General features: G+C 43.1%; 1 protein-coding gene across 2 annotated transcripts in view; it reads right to left on the bottom strand.

Annotated features, from left to right (window-relative positions):
* Positions 1-18,387, bottom strand: part of tspan7 (tetraspanin 7) — a 161,540-nt gene that overhangs the window by 14,168 nt on the left and 128,985 nt on the right. For both annotated transcript variants that reach the window (XM_086006633.1, XM_086006632.1), the window contains exons 3-5: positions 16,729-16,803; positions 14,211-14,306; positions 3,796-3,951 (exon numbers count right to left, since the gene is read on the bottom strand). In XM_086006633.1, the coding sequence (XP_085862759.1) occupies positions 3,796-3,951; positions 14,211-14,306; positions 16,729-16,803 (327 nt within the window). The remainder of the gene's footprint in view (positions 1-3,795; positions 3,952-14,210; positions 14,307-16,728; positions 16,804-18,387) is intronic.

Genomic DNA, 18,387 nt, shown 5'->3' with positions numbered 1-18,387 from the left:
TTGTTGAGGAAGATTTTCCGGGGCTGTTGCGACTTTGGGGCTTTCCCCACATCAAACACGCCTGCGGGGAACCCCGGTGATGAGACCTGGCGTGAAGCTTGCCGACTTGCTTGCTCTCAGCTGCAGGTCAGGGAAAGCTGCGATTTAAAGGGACAGCACTTGTATGTTGAAGGACCTTGTTGTTGCAGGTTTGGGGCTACTTCTTCAAGGCTTAGGCACGGCTGTGGAAGGTTGGAGCCTCACACACTTCTCCAATGCGATCTCCTGGGAAGCCCCTCTCGCCACCCTCACTCAGCGCTTCCTCAGCGGAGGCATCTGCGAGAAGCATGGGACGCCTTTTTTTCCTTCACTTCTTGCCATTACAGGATCTCCAGCAGCAGAACCAGGAACAGCATGATGAGCACCAGGAGCACCAGGCTGCTGCTCACTCACCTGAAGCTGCACAGGCCAGAAGGGGCCAGTGCTTGGAAGTGGCTTGAGAGCACCTTGCTGCGCTTTAGGGGGCCATGGGGACCCGTTTCTGCACTGGCAGTCCTACTTAGAAGGACTTCCATGAAGATCTGGTTTCTCTGTTCAACAGATGGCCAAGGCTCCTCAACAGATGTCATTCTCTTATGAGCACTCACCATGTTTTCCGTACCCTGGCGAGTTATCTCCTCCATGGAGGTTGCCAACCTTTCCATGGTGATGCGTTCATGCGCCAATGACTCCACAAAGGCTCTGCTCATGGTCACTATGGACTCCTCCATTCGCTCCAGCGACCCTGGAGACAAAACCTGCCAGAGACTCCTGCATCTGTGCATGGAGATCCATCACCTCTTCTCTTGCGGATGGACGCAGAGGCAGAGGGTTGACATGCAGCGCAGCTGAGCTGAGCTGGCAGAGTCCTGTGCCCTCCGACGAGGACTCTCCACTGCTGTCCCTGTCTCCAGAATCTGCTGAGGCTCACTTGTGAGCTGTGAAACACCAGGTGACAACACTACTCTATGTCCCGAAGGTCCCCCCGAGGTGTGAGTGTCTGCGCTGGTGCTGGGTGCGCTTACTTCTGCTGACGCTGTGCCCTCAGAGGTTGGAGCTTCCTCTGAGGAGTCTGGCTGCACAGCCTCTTCCTCCTCCACAGTGAGGACGGGGGCTCTGGATGGTACTGTGGGGGAGTAAAGGAAGGAGATAGAGATGTAATGCCAAGGTTCTTCTGGTGACTCCCAGCGAGTTGGCATCTGCTGACACCTGCATCCATGCAGCATTGGTCTCAGTGGGAGGCCTCTTCCTCCCTGACCTAGGGAAGAGGACCTCCCTGTGGGCCCTAACCCCATCCAATAATGCCTGCAGTGAAGCCTCGTCGAATTTGAAGGCAGCTCGGGGTCTGGCACTGGCCACAGCTGCTGCAGGCTCCTCTGCCATCCTGTATGGTTCGTTTGGAAGCCTTCAGAGGATGCAGTGCTTGCTATGGACCTTGAAAGCACCACGAATGATGACATCATACTGTGGGGATTTCTGACTCGAATTGGACAATTAGCAAGGCTTCCCACATGCTGGAAATTAATTGGCCAATTGAGGGAAAATTGCATGGAGCTGGCTGACACTTTTTTATGTGTGTCAGAAACCCCACATTCAGGGAAACCCGACCATTTCCCACACAAGCTGAAAATCGGGGCCTGTATGTTCAAGCACCGCTAACAGACTTGGAGCACACGATTTAGACTGATGCTGTAAATAGTTGGGAGTTTAAAAATGGGCAAAATAGAAAAGTGCAAATATAGCAAAGAACTATAGTATATTGCAAAAGTCAAGATGCGATAAGGTTTCTCCACATTAAATATTTATACTCTCTTCCCATTTCCTTGCTTTAAGCCTCTCCATACTCAGCAGCAGTCCCCCGACTGTAATATGAAGGGACTGATGCATTGTCAGAAATGCTATCTTTCAGATGATCGGACAGATCTTCCTGTTATAGTGTTTGGTCATAAAGGATTGTCTGTGCATGGTGGATGGAGAAAAATTGGGTCATCCACATGATTTCTCATATATTTAAATGAATGGTCAGAAAAATCGAGCTGGCTCTGTCAGATGTGCAGTCCTCCCCACCTGACATTCCTCTGTGCCCTGCCCAGGCGATCTTCCTTTATGCCCAAGCATTTTAACAGGAAAATCTGCATTGAAATGTTAAACTTTATTTTTATATTCGTTCACGGGATATGGGCGTTGCTGGCAAGGCCGACATTTATTGCCCATCCCTAATTGCACTTGAGAAGGTGGTGGTGAGCCATCTTCTTGAACCACTGCAGTCCAAGTGGTGAAGTTGCTCCCACAGTGCTGACTTTGTCATAGCAGTTTGGTACAACTGAGTGGCTTGCTAGGCCATTTTAGAGGGCAGTTAAGAGTCAACCACATTGCTGTGGGTCTGGAGTCACATATAGGCCAGACCGGAGAAGGATGGCAGATTTCCTTCCCTAAAGGACATTAGTGAACCAGTTGGGTTTTTTCCAACAATCAGATAGTTTCATGGTCACCATTACTGATACTAGCTTTTTAATTCAAAATTTATTTAATTAGCTGAATTTAAATTCCCAAGCTGCCGTGGTGGGATCTGAACTCACGTCTCTGGATTATTAGTCCAGTAACATAACCACTGTGCTACCATACCCACTAAACTGAGGTCCTAGCTGCCGGCTCAAAATTCCAAAGCAAGTCAGGAAGTTCTCCCAGTGTCTTAACATTCTTCCCTCATACAATCTCCACCAAAACAGATTGGTCACTCATTAATTTGCTTTTTTGTGGGACTTCGTGTGCAGATTGTATTTGTCTGCATAACAACAGTGACTGCACCTTCAAAAGTTATTCATTTGTTGTAAAGCAATTTTGGGTGTCCAGAGGTGATTGAGCGTAATATAACTAGAAGTTCTTTCTTTACTACGGCCCGTATTTTCCGATGCCTAAGGGTGTGTACGCGCTGTGTACACACCCGTAGGGACATCGGAAATGCCGGTTTCAGGCATGCAAAGCGCATGCGCTGAAAACCGGCATTTCCAATCTGTTGATCGGACGCTTGCCCTAGAGAAGAGCCTTTGCAGGCAGAGAGTTCTGCTTTCTGCAGAACCTCCGCCCGCAGAAAATCCTTAGGAATCTTACGCCTGGTAAAAGCAGGCGTAAGGCCTACTTTTACCAGCATAAGAGTTGAAAAAAAAGTTAAAAAAATATTTCCCCCCCCCACTCATTTATAATTTAAAAAATACTTTTAAAAAAAGGGAAGTTTATTTTTAGCCCCGTAAAAAAACTTTAATTAATTTTTTTTTTAATTAAATTTTTGTTTAAAATATTTAATTTATTGTAATTTTAACTCATTTAAAAAATGTGATGGTTTTTTAAAAATGTATTTAATGTTTTAGTGTCTTTTTGGGGTGATCTCCATTCATATATTTGACGGGTCTATCTGTCAAAAGTATGAAGGGAGATTCCCTTCTCCTGTTGGCTGGCCTGGCCCACGTGATCCCAGGGACGCTTGCGAACTGCATGCATCCCTGGGATATGTGGGCCCTGCGCATTTCAACCGTGGAGAGGCCCAGGAGCGGAAGTGTCCGGACCTCGGGAGCCCTCAGGTAAGTTTGTAGATTTTTTTTCCCGATAGGAGGCCTCCGCACGCAGGAAGCCTCATATCGAAAATTACGGGCCTACATTTCTTGTCTTTTGCGCATTCAAAAATAAAGGTGAATTACATACAAAAACCAAATCACTGCTACAGTATTTGTGCCCAAGGTGCCTACATGTTTTCAAACTGTGGCATGGCTTAATATATACCTGTTGGTAGACTTTAGTGGCAGCAATAGTCATGTTCCGTAAATCCTCCGGGTTACAGTCACTGCTGTTTATACAACAACTCCGAGGAAAGCCATGTTCAGGCCAGTAGGTGCTGGTGCTCCAGTTTGTATAGTTCTGCACACCACAGCAGCGCAGCTGCAAAAGAAAAACATTTGACTTGTGTAAGTTTGTCATTGCTAAGAGTGAGAGACAGAGAAAGAGAGAAACAAAAAAAAAGAGAAAAACAGGGACAACAAGAAAGAAAAAAAAGACTGGATACACAAAACGTCAAACTTAATGGCCCAGAAATTTGGGTCGGGGGCTTCCCGCGGGTGTAAGCCCCCGACCTGCACTTACCTTGCGCGCCCGCAGTTGAGCTGTAGGGCCCCGTGGAATTCCGCTCCGGGCCTGGCCCAGCTGCCGGCGCGCTGTGCTTGCGTGTCCCAGGGGCGCAGTTAGTGCGATGCGTCCCCTGGGATCATGTGAGCCATGGGCAGCCAATCGGAGGAGGGAAAAGCCCATTCATAAGATTGACAGGAAGACCTGTCAAAACTTATAAAGACTACGGCCCCAAAATAGCAGTAAACCTTCAAATAATTTTTTTTTTTAAATCACACTTTTTAAATAAACTATAAATTACATTAAATAACTATTTTAAACAATAATTTAAATTTTTGAAAAAAATAATTTTATATTCTAACGGGGCTAAAAATAAACTTAACTTGCTTTAAAGTATTTAAAAATAATAAACCTGTGGAAAAAATGTTTTAATTTTAATTAATTGACCACTTACCTTGTAAAAAGCAGGCCTTACGCCTGCTTTTTACATTTCTAAATACTGCAGGCTTACGATCCCAGGAAAACCTGCAAAAAAAACCTAAGTTCAAAGCGCACGCGCAGCCTCTCCTGCGCGCGCGTTCGACCTCTGAACCTCTTTGTTCAGAGGATCGGAAGTGCTGGTTTCCCGCGCATGCGCAGTGCATACAGAAAACCGGTACTTCCATTCGGCCTACGGGTGAGTACCCCGTGCGTACTCACCCGTGGAGAGTCGAATTTCTGGGTCAATGTTTACAGTGAGTGCGAGTCATCAGAGAGTGCTGTGAGTTTGGGTAAGTGTGAGTTAGGGTAAGTGGGGTGTTAGGTGCTCTTTTCAAACTTTAACTCTGTGGGTTGTAGTTAATAAGGCCTTTCTGGTGCAGAGTGACTGTTGGTAAACCATTTAACTGGTGTAATTAGAGGGATTGATTTAATTTAAATCCAATTAATTAAAGGGGATACTAGCATCTAAAATCGGGCAGAGGGTGTCCATAACTAACAATAAAAAATTTAATTAATTACATAGAATGGAGCAGATGATGTGTTGCTGTTGCAAGATGTGGGAGCCGGTGGACCCCATTGAGGCTCACGGTGATTACGTCTGTGACAAGTGTCTGCTGCTACAGGAACTCCAGCTCCGTGTTGATGAGCTGGAGTCTGAGCTTCAGACACTGCGACACATCAGGGAGGGGGAGAAGTACCTGAACTCTGTGTATCAGGAGGTGGTCACACCTATGAAGTTAATTAATTCAGATGTAGCCCATGGTCAGGGACAGGACGGTGTGACTATGAGTGAGGCAGGTACGGGGATCCAGGAGGTAGAGCTGGAGGAGCCGCAGCCCTTGATCTTGTCCAACAGGTTCGAGGTTCTTACTCCCTGTGGGGACAGGAGCAGGGACTGCAGGGAGGATGAGCAACCTGGCCACAGCACCGTGGAACGGGGGGCCATTCAAGAGGGGGGAGTAAATAGAAATGTTGTAGTGGTAGGGGATAGTATTATTAGGGGGATAGAGTTCTCTGCAGCTGAGAGCGAGAGTCCCGAAGGCTGTGTTGCCTACCCGGTGCCAGGGTTAAGGACACCTCCTCTGGGCTGGAAAGAAACTTGCAGTGGGAGGGGGTGGATCCAGTTGTCGTGGTCCATGTTGGTACAAACGACGTAGATAGGACTAGGAAGCCGGTTCTGTTAAAGGAGTATGAGCAGCTAGGGGTCAAATTAAAAAACAGAACCTCAAGGGTAATAATCCTGAGCCACGAGCGAATTTGGCTAGGACAAATAAAATTAGAGAGTTAAATGCGTGGCTCAAAGACTGGTGTGGGAGAAATGGGTTTTGCTTCCTGGGACACTGGCACCAGTACTGGGGCAGGAGGGAGCTGTTCCGTTGGGACGGGCTTCACTTGGCCAGTGCTGGGACTAGAGTCCTGGCGGATCATATAACTAGGGCTGTAGAGAGGGCTTTAAACTAACTAGTGGGGGGGAGGTTCCTAGAGAGCAAATAATAAAAATGACAACAGAGAAGGTCATAGACTTAGGTAGCAGTGGGGAAATTAAAAACCAGAGCGTGTCAGGAAGTGGCAGAAGGTATGGAGTAAAAGGTAAAGTAATAAAAAGGGCAAAAGCAGGAACTAAGTGTCACAAAACATATTTGAAAGTTCTCTATCTGAATGCACGTAGCATTCGTAACAAAATAGACGAGTTAATGGCACAAATAACTACATATGGGTATGTTCTTGTGGCCATTACAGAAACATGGCTGCAGGGTGACAATGCCTGGGAATTAAACATACCAGGTTATTTAACGATCAGGCAGGAAGGAAGGGGAGGTGGGGTGGCTATGTTAATAAAGGAAGGAATCACTGTAATGCAGAGAAATGATATTGGGTCAAAAGATCAGGATAATGAAACAGTTTGGGTGGAGGTAAGGAATAATAAGGGGAAAAAAACACTAGTGGGCGTAGCCTATAGGCCTCCAAACAGTTGCAACTCTGTTGGACGGAGTATCAATCAGGAAATAGTTGAGGCTTGTAATAAGGGAACATCTATAATTATGGAGGATTTTAACTATCATATTAATTGGACAAATCAAATTGGGCAGGGCTGCCTTGAGGATGAGTTCATTGAGTGTATTAGGGATGGGTTTCTTGAGCAGTATGTAACTGAACCGACCAGGGGGCAAGCAACCTTAGATCTGGTCCTGTGTAACGAGACCGGATTAATTAAAAATGTCCTAGTAAAGGATCCCCTTGGAATGAGTGACCATAACATGGTTGAATTCCATATTCAATTAGAGGGTGAGACGGTTGGATCTCAAACAAGCGTGCTAAGCTTGAATAAAGGAGACTATGAAGGTATGAGAGCGGAATTGAGTAGAGTGGATTGGGAAAATAGATTAAAGGGTAAGACGATACATGATCAGTGGTGTACATTTAAGGAGTTATTTTACAACTTGCAAAAAAAATATATTCCACTGAGAAGAAAAGGGTGTAAAAGAAAAGACAGCCATCCGTGGCTAAGTAAAGAAATTAAGGATAGTATTCGACTAAAAACAAGGGCATATAAGGTAGCCAAATCTAGTGGGAGGATAGAGGATTGGGAAAACTTTAAAAGACAGCAAAAAATAACAAAAAGATTGATTAAGAAAGGGAAGATAGATTATGAAAGTAAATTAGCAAAAAATATAAAAATAGATAGTAAGAGTTTTTATAGTTATATAAAAAGAAAAAGGGTGGCTAAAGTAAATGTTGGTCCCTTAGAGGATGAGACCGGGAAATTAATGGTGGGAAATATGGAGATGGCAAAAACACTGAATGAATATTTTGTATCAGTCTTTACAGTAGAGGACACTAAGAATATCCCAACACTGGATAAACAGGGGGCTATGGGGGGGAGGAGCTAAACACGATCAAAATCACTAAGGGAGTGGTACTCGGTAAAATAATGGGACTCAAGGCGGATAAATCACCTGGACCTGATGGCTTACATCCTAGGGTCTTGAGGGAAGTGGCGGTAGCGATTGTGGATGCATTGGTAATAATTTTCCAAAACTCCCTGGACTCAGCAAAGGTCCCGGCAGACTGGAAAACTGCTAATGTAACACCCTTATTTAAAAAGGGCAGTAGACAGAAGGCTGGAAACTATAGACCGGTTAGCCTAACATCTGTGGTAGGTAAAATTTTGGAGTCCATTATTAAGGAGACAGTAACAGGACATTTGGATAATCATAATTTAATAGGACAAAGTCAGCATGGTTTTATGAAGGGGAAGTCATGTTTGACAAATTTGCTGGAGTTCTTTGAGGAAGTAACATATAGGGTGGATGAAGGGGAACCAGTGGCCGTAGTGTATTTAGACTTCCAAAAGGCATTTGACAAGGTGCCACACAAAAGATTATTGCTTAAGATAAAAAATCACGGGATTGGGGTAATATTCTGGCATGGATAAAGGATTGGCTATCTAACAGAAGGCAGAGAGTTCGGATAAATGGTTCATTCTCGGACTGGCAATCAGTAACTAGTGGTGTTCCACAGGGGTCAGTGCTGGGTCCCCAACTCTTTACAATCTATATTAACGATTTGGAGGAGGGGACCGAGTGTAACATATCAAAGTTTGCAGATGATACTAAGATGGGAGGGAAAGTAGTGAGTGAGGAGGACATAAAAAACCTGCAAGGGGACATAGACAGGCTAAGTAAGTGGGCAGAGATTTGGCAGATGGAATACAATACTGGAAAGTGTGAGGTTATGCACTTTGGCAGGAAAAATCGTAGAGCAAGTTATTATCTTAATGGCAAGAAACTGGAAAGTACTGAAGTACAAAGGGATCTGGGGGTTCTGGTGCACGAAACTCAAAAGGTTAGTATGCAGGTGCAGCAAGTGATTAAGAAGGCCAATGGAATGTTGGCTTTCATTGCTAGGATAGAATATAAAAATAGGGAGGTATTGCTTCAGTTGTACAAGGTATTGGTGAGACCGCACCTGGAATACTGCGTACAGTTTTGGTGTCCATACTTAAGAAAAGACATACTTGCTCTCGAGTCAGTACAAAGGTGGTTCACTCGGTTAATCCCGGGGATGAGGGGATGGACATATGAGGAGAGGTTGAGTAGATTGGGACTCTACTCATTGGAGTTCAGAAGAATGAGAGGCGATCTTATTGAAATATATAAGATTGTGAAGGGGTTGGATCGGGTGGATGCGGGGAGGATGTTCCCGATGATGGGTGAAACTAGAACTAGGGGGCATAGTCTTAGAATAAGGGGCTGCTCTTTCAAAACTGAGATGAGGAGGAACTACTTCACTCAGAGGGTGGTAGGTCCATGGAATATGCTGCCCCAAAAATTTAAAACAGAAATAGACAGTTTCCTAGAAGTAAAGGGAATGAAGGGTTACGGGGAGCGGGCAGGAATTTGGACATGAGTCTAGGTTCGGATCGGACATGGCCCTGTGGGTAGCGGAGCGGGCCCAGGGACCGTGTAGCCTGATCCTGCTCCTATTTCGTGTGTCTAATTCTGTTAGATTCAGGAGATGGTTGTGTGATAGTAGATTGGCGGTTAGGATCAGATCAGCCATGATCTTATTGAATGGCGGAGCAGGCTCGAGGGGCCGATTGGCCTACTCCTGCTCATATTTCTTATGTTCTTATGTGTTTCCTGCTGCTGGATTTCCCCCCTGGCCGCTGGCCAAGTTGTCCATTTGGCCAGCTGTAGGGCGGGACTCGGATCCAAAAAATGTTAATGAGGTCCTGCCGTTAAGTTCGGCAGGACCTTCACGTCCCCGACCTTGCCGGGTTCTTTGGCCATTTTCGGTATGCCCCAAGCCCTCCCCGCCTCCCCATAATTATTGGGGCCATAACCCACACTGGAAAACAAGTACTGCTCCCCATGTTTAAGTGGCTCTGAAAAGTGTCTCACTCTCTGTGATCATGAACTGCATTTTTAACTTTTCCACCTGATGATGACAGCTCTGGAAGTGAGTCTTACAGGATGTGCTGTAACACAGCTGTAACATCATTGACTTCATGCAGAGAATATTTTTCTCTCCTCACTAAGGTGCCAATTCAATTGAGTGAGGGTTAAAACCACATCTGGCGTCTTTAGCTAACAGTAAGCATGCTGTGTGCAATATTTTAGAATGTGAAAGCCACGCTATTACTCAAAGGATTGTCCCTCCTGTAGAATAAGCAGGATATTTTGCAGGTAGCAAGAGTTCTAAGTGGTGTGAGTTAGTCTTTACTATCACTGAAAGAATTATAACTTGCCATCACTGGTGAGATATTCTGATCTGTGAGCAGAGTGAATTTCTCTGATGAATTAAAATTGTTTAATAACATTGGAATTAATATGGAATCAGTTATTTACTTATCTGAAGGAGGGCATTTGCCAAACTGTTTGGATGAACAGCTTCCCACTGTACCAAAAAATTTCCCAAAGCAAGCACACAAACTAAAAGCTCGTTAAAACATTTCTTTGTGTTTCCCTTACTGTGGGTTTAAAAAAAAATACTTTTTTATCTTCCCCAATTTTCTCTGTCAACCTTCCTTCCCTCCTCAAGGCATTGACTGCTTGCTGGGTACAGTGCCATGGACACCTGTTATCCTGTGGTACCTCTCCCAAATTACTATTACTGATGTGTGACTTTGGATAGTGAATGTTGTTGAGCTACCTGACATCAACATATGTGTACTTCCATCAGGGACCAATGATAGTGTCCTGGCCAATATTTATCCCTCAACCAACATACCAACATAACAAAAACAGATTATCTGATCATTATCACATTGCTGTTTGTGGGAGCTTGTTGTGCACAAATTGGCTGCTGCGTTTCCCATGTTACAACAGTGACTCCACTTCAAAAATACTTCATTGGCTGTAAAGCGCTTTGAGACTATTACTCCACATTCCCACCTACCCCCGATAATCTTTCACCTTGCTTACAAAGAATCTATCTGCCTTAAAAATATTCAAAGACTCTGCTTCCACCGCCCTCTGAGGAAGAGAGTTCCAAAGACTCACGACCATCTGTGAGAAAACATTTCTCCTCATCTCCGTCTTAAATGGGCGACCCCTTATTTTTAAACAGTGACCCCTAGTTCTAGATTCTCCCACAAGAGGAAACATCCTCTCCACATCCACCCTGTCCAGACCCCTCAGGATCTTATATGTTTCAATCAAGTTACCACTTAATTTTCTAAACTCCAGTGGATACAAGCCTAGCCTGTCCAACCTTTCCTCATAAGACAACCCGCCCATTCCAGGTATTAGTCTAGTAAACCTTCTCTGAACTGCTTCCAGCGCATTTACATCCTTAAATAAGGAGAGCAATACTGTACACAGTACTCCAAATGTGGTCTCACCAATGCCCTGTATAACTGAAGCATAACGTCCCTACTTTTGTATTCAATTACCCTCGCAATAAACGATAACATTCTATTAGCTTTCCTAATAACTTGCTGTACCTGTATAGTAACCTTTTGCGATTCATGCACTAGGACACCCAGATCCCTCTGCATCTCAGAGCTCTGCAATCTCTCACCATTTAGATAATATGTTTCTTTTTTATTCTTCCTGCCAAAATGGACAACCTCACATTTTCCCACATTATACTCCATTTGCCAGATCTTTGCCCACTCACTTAACCTATCTATATCCCTTTGTCGCCTCCTTATGTCCTTTTCACAATTTACTTTCCTATCTATCTTTGTCATCAGCAAATTTAGCAACCATACCTTCTGTCCCTTCATCCAAGTCATTTATATAAATTGTAAAAAGTTGAGGCCCCAGCACTGATCCCTGTGGCACACCACTCTTGCCAATCAGAAAATGACCCATTTATGCCTACTCTGTTTCCTGTTAGCTAGCCAATCTTCTATCCATGCCAATATGTTACCCCCTACACCACGAGCTTTTATTTTCCACAATAACCTTTGATGTGGCACCTTATCAAATGCCTTCTGGAAATCTAAGTACAGTACATCCACCAGTTCCCCTTTATCCACAGTACGTGTTACTTCCTCAAAGAACTCCAATAAATTGGTTAAACATGATTTCCCTTGCACAAAACCATGTTGACTCTGCCTGATTACTTTGAACTTTTCTAAGTGCCCTGCTATAACGTCTTTAGTAATAGCTTCTAACATCTTCCCTGTGACAGATGTTAAGCTAACTGGCCTGTAGTTTCCTGCTTTCTGTCTCCCTCCCTTTTTGAATAAAGGAGTTACATTTGCTATTTTCCAATCTAATGGAACCTTCCCCGAATCTAGGGAATTTTGGAGAATTAAAACCAACGCATCAACTATCTCACTAGCCACTTCTTTTAAGACCCTAGGATGAAGTCCATCAGGGCCCAGGGACTTGTCAGCCCACAGCTCCAACAATTTGCTCACTTCCCTGGTGATTATAATTTTCTTGAGTTCCTCCCTTCTATTTCCTGATTTACAGCTATTTCTGGGATATTACTTGTATCCTCTATAGTGAAGACCGATGCAAAATACCTGTTCAATTCAACTGCCATCTCCTTATTTTCCATTATTAATTCCCCAGAATCACTTTTTATAGGACCAATACTCACTTTATTAACTCTTTTCTTTTTAAAATATCTATAGAAACTCTTACTATCTGTTAGTCATTCTTTGCTGTTTTTTATATTCTGTCCAATCTTCTGACCTGCCACCCATCTTTGCGCAATTATATGCTTTTTCTTCAAGTTTAATACTATCTTTAACTTTTTTAGTTAACCACGGATGGTGGGTCCTCCCCTTGGAATTTTTCTTTCTTGTTGGAATGTATATAATCTGTGTATTTTGAAATATCCCCTTAAATGTCTGCCACTGCAACTCTATTGACCTATCCCTTAACCTAATTTGCCAGTTCACTTTAGCTAGCTCTGCTTTCATGCCCTCATAATTGCCCTTATTTAAAGTTTAAAATACCAGTCTTGGACCCACTCTTCTCTCTCTCAAACTGAATGTAAAATTCAATCATATTATGATCGCTGCTACCTAGGGGCGCCTTCACCATGAGGTCATTAATTAATCCTATCTCGTTGCACAATACCAGGTCTAGTATAGCCTGCTCTCTGGTTGGCTCCAGAATGTGCTGTTGTAAGAAACTATCCTGAAAACATTCCATGAACTCCTCATCTAGGCTACCTTTGCCCATCTGATTTTTCCAGTCTATATGCAGATTAAAATCCCCCATGATTATTGCTGTACCCTTCTGACAAACTCCCATTATTTCTTCCTCTATACTCCATCCTACCATGTGGTTACTGTTAGGGGGCCTGTACACCACTCCCACAAGTGACTTCTTGCCTTTATTATTTCTCATCTCTACCCAAACCGCTTCTACATCCTGGTTTCCTGAACTTAGGTCATCCCTCTCTATTGTGCTAATACCATCATTAATTAACAGAGCCACCCCTCCACCTTTTCCCACCTTCCTGTCCTTCCTAAATGTCATGTACCCTTCAATATTCAGGTCCCAATCTATGTCATCCTGCAGCCATGTTTCTGTAATGGCCATCAGATCATATTTATTTATTTCTATTTGCGCTATCAGTTCATCTGTTTTGTTTCGAATGCTACGTGTATTCAGATGCAGAACCTTTAGTTTTGTCCTTTTATTATTTTTGTAACCTCTAGCCTTATCTATTGATTTACTCTTAGATTTGTACTCTCTATCCCTTCCTGTCACGGTCTGTTTATCATTTCTCATATTAATACCTTTCTTTATTGCCTTGTCGCTAATCTTTGAATTCCACATCTTCCCAAATTTGATCCCATGCCCCCAATATTTAGTTTAAAGCCCTCTCTACCGCCCTAGTTATATGGCTCATCAGAACACTGGTCCCAGCAGGGTACAGGGGAAGACCGTCCCAATGATACAGATCCCACTTTCCCCAGTACTGGTGCCAGTGCCCTAGGAATTGAAACCGATTTCTCCCATGCCAGTCTTTGAGCCACGCATTCATCTCTCTAATTTTATTTACCCTATGCCAATTTGCTCGTGGCTCAGGTAATAATGCAGACATTATTACCCTTGAAGTTCTGCTTTTTAATTTAGCCCCTAGCTGCTCATACTCTCTCAGCAGAACCTCTTTCCTAGTTCTACCTATGTCGTTGGTACCTACATGAACCACGACCACTGGCTTCTCCCCCTCCCACTGCAAGTTTCTCTCCAGCCCAGAGCAGATGTCCCGAAACCTGGCACCAGGGCAGGCAACACAGCCATCTGGACTCTCGCTCTTGGCCACAGAGAACTGTATCTATCCCCCTGACTATGCAGTCCCCAATTATCACTACATTCCTATTAACTCCCCCTGCTTCAATGGCTTCCTGTACCTCGATGCCATGGTCATATGTTGTATAAATACAATTTCCACACAAACTCCCTGGGCACAGTGATTTATCTCATATAGTAAATAAATGCTGACATGAAGGAGCAGTGATGGGCAATGCCAGTTCACAAGGTATAGCTATGTTAGGTTAACTTTTCAACTCTGGTTTCAGTATTTATTGCAGCCAACTTCCTCCTAATCGTCTTCGCCAAACCCAGTAGAAGAGAACTGCACTTGACACTATTGTTATAAATGACTGATTTACTTACACTATTCTGTACATCATCCACTGCATGACTTTGTTCATCCTTTCCATTGTAATTATGAACAGCATCCGTGTAAGTCTTGAGAAAAATATCCTTGATCTGCAGAAGGACAAAACAACATTTACGATTTGGACAAAGAACAAAAGCTGCTGCTAATAATACTCAACAACCTGCACTTTTATAACACCTTTGTCATAACAAAATATCCCAAAGCACTTTACAGGTGGGTCAGGGGACTCAAACAGAAAGAGAGAGGGATTAGGATATGTGACCTAAGCCTAATCAAAGCGGTTTTAAAAAGGATTTTGAAGATAGGCAGAGATATAAGGCAGAAGAAATGAGGAAGAGAATTCCATGTTATAGGTGGCTGAAGGCACTGCTGGCGGTGGTGGGGGCGGGGGGCAGTGTCGAAAGAATGGAGGTTGTGGGAGTTTACACAGTGATAATTGTTATTTCATAAAGATCCCATTTATAGGCAATGGAAGAAACATATCAGTTCTCAGACACTGTTGTTACTTATTCACTGGTTGAATTTTATCTCATTTCTATTGTAGCTAAATAATATTTTGCAATGTATATATCCTTTTTGTGCACTGCAGGTCTAAAGACTCATTCTGCTTTCCACTCCCATTTGTTGCTAACTTTCTATTTTGGGGCACTATCAAGTAGGGAGGTAGGAAGCTCACTCCAGTTCTGATGTTGTGTCTACATTTTTACCTTTTAATGTTTGCCATCTTTCTGACAATTTTTAAATGATTAATCAGCTACAGATCAATCTCTCCCTTTACCCTCCCATTTAAAACACCCAGGCTCCATGCACAACATGGCTCCACAGAGAACATATGCAACAACTTTGGGGGTGAAGAAAAATTCTAATTTTTGTCAAATTAAAATCTTTGCAATGGATGAACTAAAACACATTTTGCTACAATACAATGGAAGAAGTTGAACAGAGTCAATATTTTGCACTATAATCAGCAGAGAATTATATAAGAACATAAGAAATAGGAGCAGGAGTAGGCCATTTGGCCCTTTGAGCCTGCTCCACCATTCAGTAAGATCATGGCTGATCTTCTATCTCATCTCCACATTCCTGCACTATCCCCATATCCCTTGATTCCCTTAATATTCAAAAATCTATCAATCTCTGTCTTAAATATACTCAAATATTGAGCCTCCACCGCCCTCTGGGGTAGAGAATTCCAAAGATTCACCACCCTGTGAGTGAAGAAATTTCTCCTCATCTCAGTCCTAAATGGCCGACCCCTTATTCTAAGACTGTGACCCCTGATTCTAGACTCCCCAGCCATGGGAAACATCCTCCCTGCATCTACCCAGTCAAGCCCTGTAAGAATTTTGTATGTTTCAATGAGATCACCTCTCATTCTTCTAAACTCTAGAGAATATAGGCCTAGTCTACTCAATCTCTCCTCATAGGACAATCCCCCAATTCCAGGAACCAGTCTGGTGAACCTATGTTGCATTCCCTCTATGGCAAGTATATCCTTCCTTAGGTAAGGAGACCAAAACTGTACACAATACTCTAAGTGTGGTCTCACCAGGGCCCTATATAATTGCAGTAAGATGTATTTACTCTTATACTCAAATCCTCTTGTAATAAAGGCCAACATACCATTTGCTTTCCTAATTGCTTGCTGTACCTGCATGTTAACTTTCAGTGATTCGTGTACAAGGACACCCAGGTTCCTCTGAACACCAACATTTCCCAATCTCTCTCCATTTAAAAAATACTTTGCTTTTCTATTTTTCCTACCAAAGTGGATAACTTCACATTTCTCCACATTATATTCCATTTGCCATGTTCTTGCCCACTCACTTAGCCTGTCTATATCCCCTTGAAGACTTTTTGCATCCTCCTCACAACTTACATTCCCACCCAGCTTTGTATCATCAGCAAACTTGGATATATTACATTTGGTCCCCTCATCCAAATCATTGATGTAGATTGTGAATAGCTGAGGCCCAAGCACTGATCCTTGCGGTACTTCACTAGTTACAGCCTGCCAACCCGAAAATGTCCCATTTATTCCTAGTGTCTGTTTTCTGTCCGTTAACCAATCCTCAATCCATGCTAGTATTTTACCCCAATCCCATGAGCCCTAATTTTGTTTAATAACCTCTTGTGTGGCACCTTATCGAATGCCTCCTGAAAATCCAAATACACCACATCCACTGGTTCCCCCTTATCTATTCTGCTAGTTACAACCTCAAAAAACTCTAACAGATTTGTCAAACACGATTTCCCTTTCATAAATCCGTGTTGACTCTGCCCAATCCTATTATTATTTTCTAAGTGAATTAAACTGAAACAAACCATTTCTAATTATTAGTTCTTATATTTCTCATGCTTGTTTGGAGTAAATACATTATACATAAAACATGTAATGAAGATTATAGGAATATTTGCAATATGGATGAAAATAGCAGAACAGGTTAGAACCAAGGCAGGGGATTTATCATCTTGTGATCATAATTCAAATTAAATTACAAACATACTTACCTCATGTCGAAACACAAACCCAGAAATGCCAGCAACCAGCTCTGCCAAGAATACCAGGGAGAGGAACATGGCATACTACAAACAGAGAAGCAATAGTCTAAAAGTTAGTGATATTCAAAGACATCGACCAGATAAACCCAAAAATATGTTGAATGGAATCCCTGCTTCTGCTAAACTATATAGCTCAAAAAACATACATGATGCTGTAGTAGCATCTGACATTCTGGGCAGTTTCAGAGTGAAACTAATAGCAGGATAAACATCAAGATTTTGATTTTCCACAGAACAGGTGGATTTTCCCCTCGCTTTGCAGCTAGTTTTCTCTCCTCTCCTTGATCAGGTATGATCTATGGATGCCTTTCTATATCTCATCCAAGTGGCCTTTCTTCATATGTGAGCTAGCCAATGAGTGTCAGCAGGATATTCGCCTGCAGGTAAGTATTCAAGCGGAGCCCAATCCTGTCCATACCCGACGTCCACACCTGTGCACTTCCAAGTGGTTAACTTATCAGGAATGAGAATGCGCCCAGATTCTCTACTTCCCTAGCTGACTTCAGCTGGTGGTATGGGTACTGAGGTCAACTGCAGCATCCCCACCACTGGCAGAGATCAGCTAAATCAGCACCGATTGTGGATCACATGGTTTGTATGGCTCAGCTACTCACTGCCTTAACTAACTGAGCCAGGTAACAGTGCATTGATCACTGTACCAGTGGAATTCCACACCACCCAAAAAGCAGCATTTTCATTTTGCACACATACAATATCACAACAAAATAGTGGGGAGACAGAAAAATATGTACTTTACTATGGACAGGGAAGAGGGAAAAATATTTTAAATGAATCTCAGTGGGAGTAGGTAAATTGCACAATTTTTAAAAACAACATTTAAAAATTAGTGTGCTACAGCACCAACTCAGTGCATCACAGAGAAGTGGGACATATGGTCATGCCTGTGGGTTGGCATCCATTGCGTTCATAGCTTTAGCTGTGCTGCTGTGGGGAGGTAGTGAGTGAAGGTCAGCTGCTTATAAGAAACAAATCACATATTACTGAGAGCTTGTACACCTAGTAGTTCATCTGAAAGCAGGATGTGCAGAGGCCAAGGAACATGTTCCTCACTCACCATCTTGTGACACAAGCAGACCCAAAGAGGGGAAAGAAGAAAATAAGTTGTTCTTACTTTTTAAAAAAAAGTTTAAATGATCATAACTTAGGGAGAAAGGCACCCTCCTTTATGCTCACTAAATTTATAGTTTTGGAAACAGGTCAGTCAGCATTGGTAAAGAGAAAAGGCAGGTTAACATGTAACGTGTAAGACCCTTCCTCAGAGCCCTACAGATTCTGACTGACTTGTGTATTTTTACCATTTGCTGTTTTTATTACAAATGCATTTGCAGTTTTTTCATTTAAAAAAAGAGTTTGGGATTTATGTAGGTTTTCCCCTTTCATTCCCTTCCTGAGAATATACTTTGTGTATAGTAAAGCTATGGAATTGATTCCCTAATATGGTGATCCCACCATCTTCCAGCCTGTCTGCAGGACTAAGTATCAGTGAGAACGTGTGCAAGTCTGTCTGCTACAATCTGCCATTGTGCCATGTGCTACCTGAGAAACTGGAAGAGCATGTAACAAATATACAGCTGCAGTCTGCATACC

Source organism: Somniosus microcephalus, chromosome 14 (genome assembly GCF_052327205.1).
Source record: "Somniosus microcephalus isolate GS21.2 chromosome 14, FLI_Smic_1.0, whole genome shotgun sequence".
Classification (NCBI taxonomy): domain Eukaryota; kingdom Metazoa; phylum Chordata; class Chondrichthyes; order Squaliformes; family Somniosidae; genus Somniosus; species Somniosus microcephalus.
The sequence above is the reverse complement of the archived record's forward strand: the minus strand, read 5'-3'. Positions and strand labels throughout refer to the sequence as shown.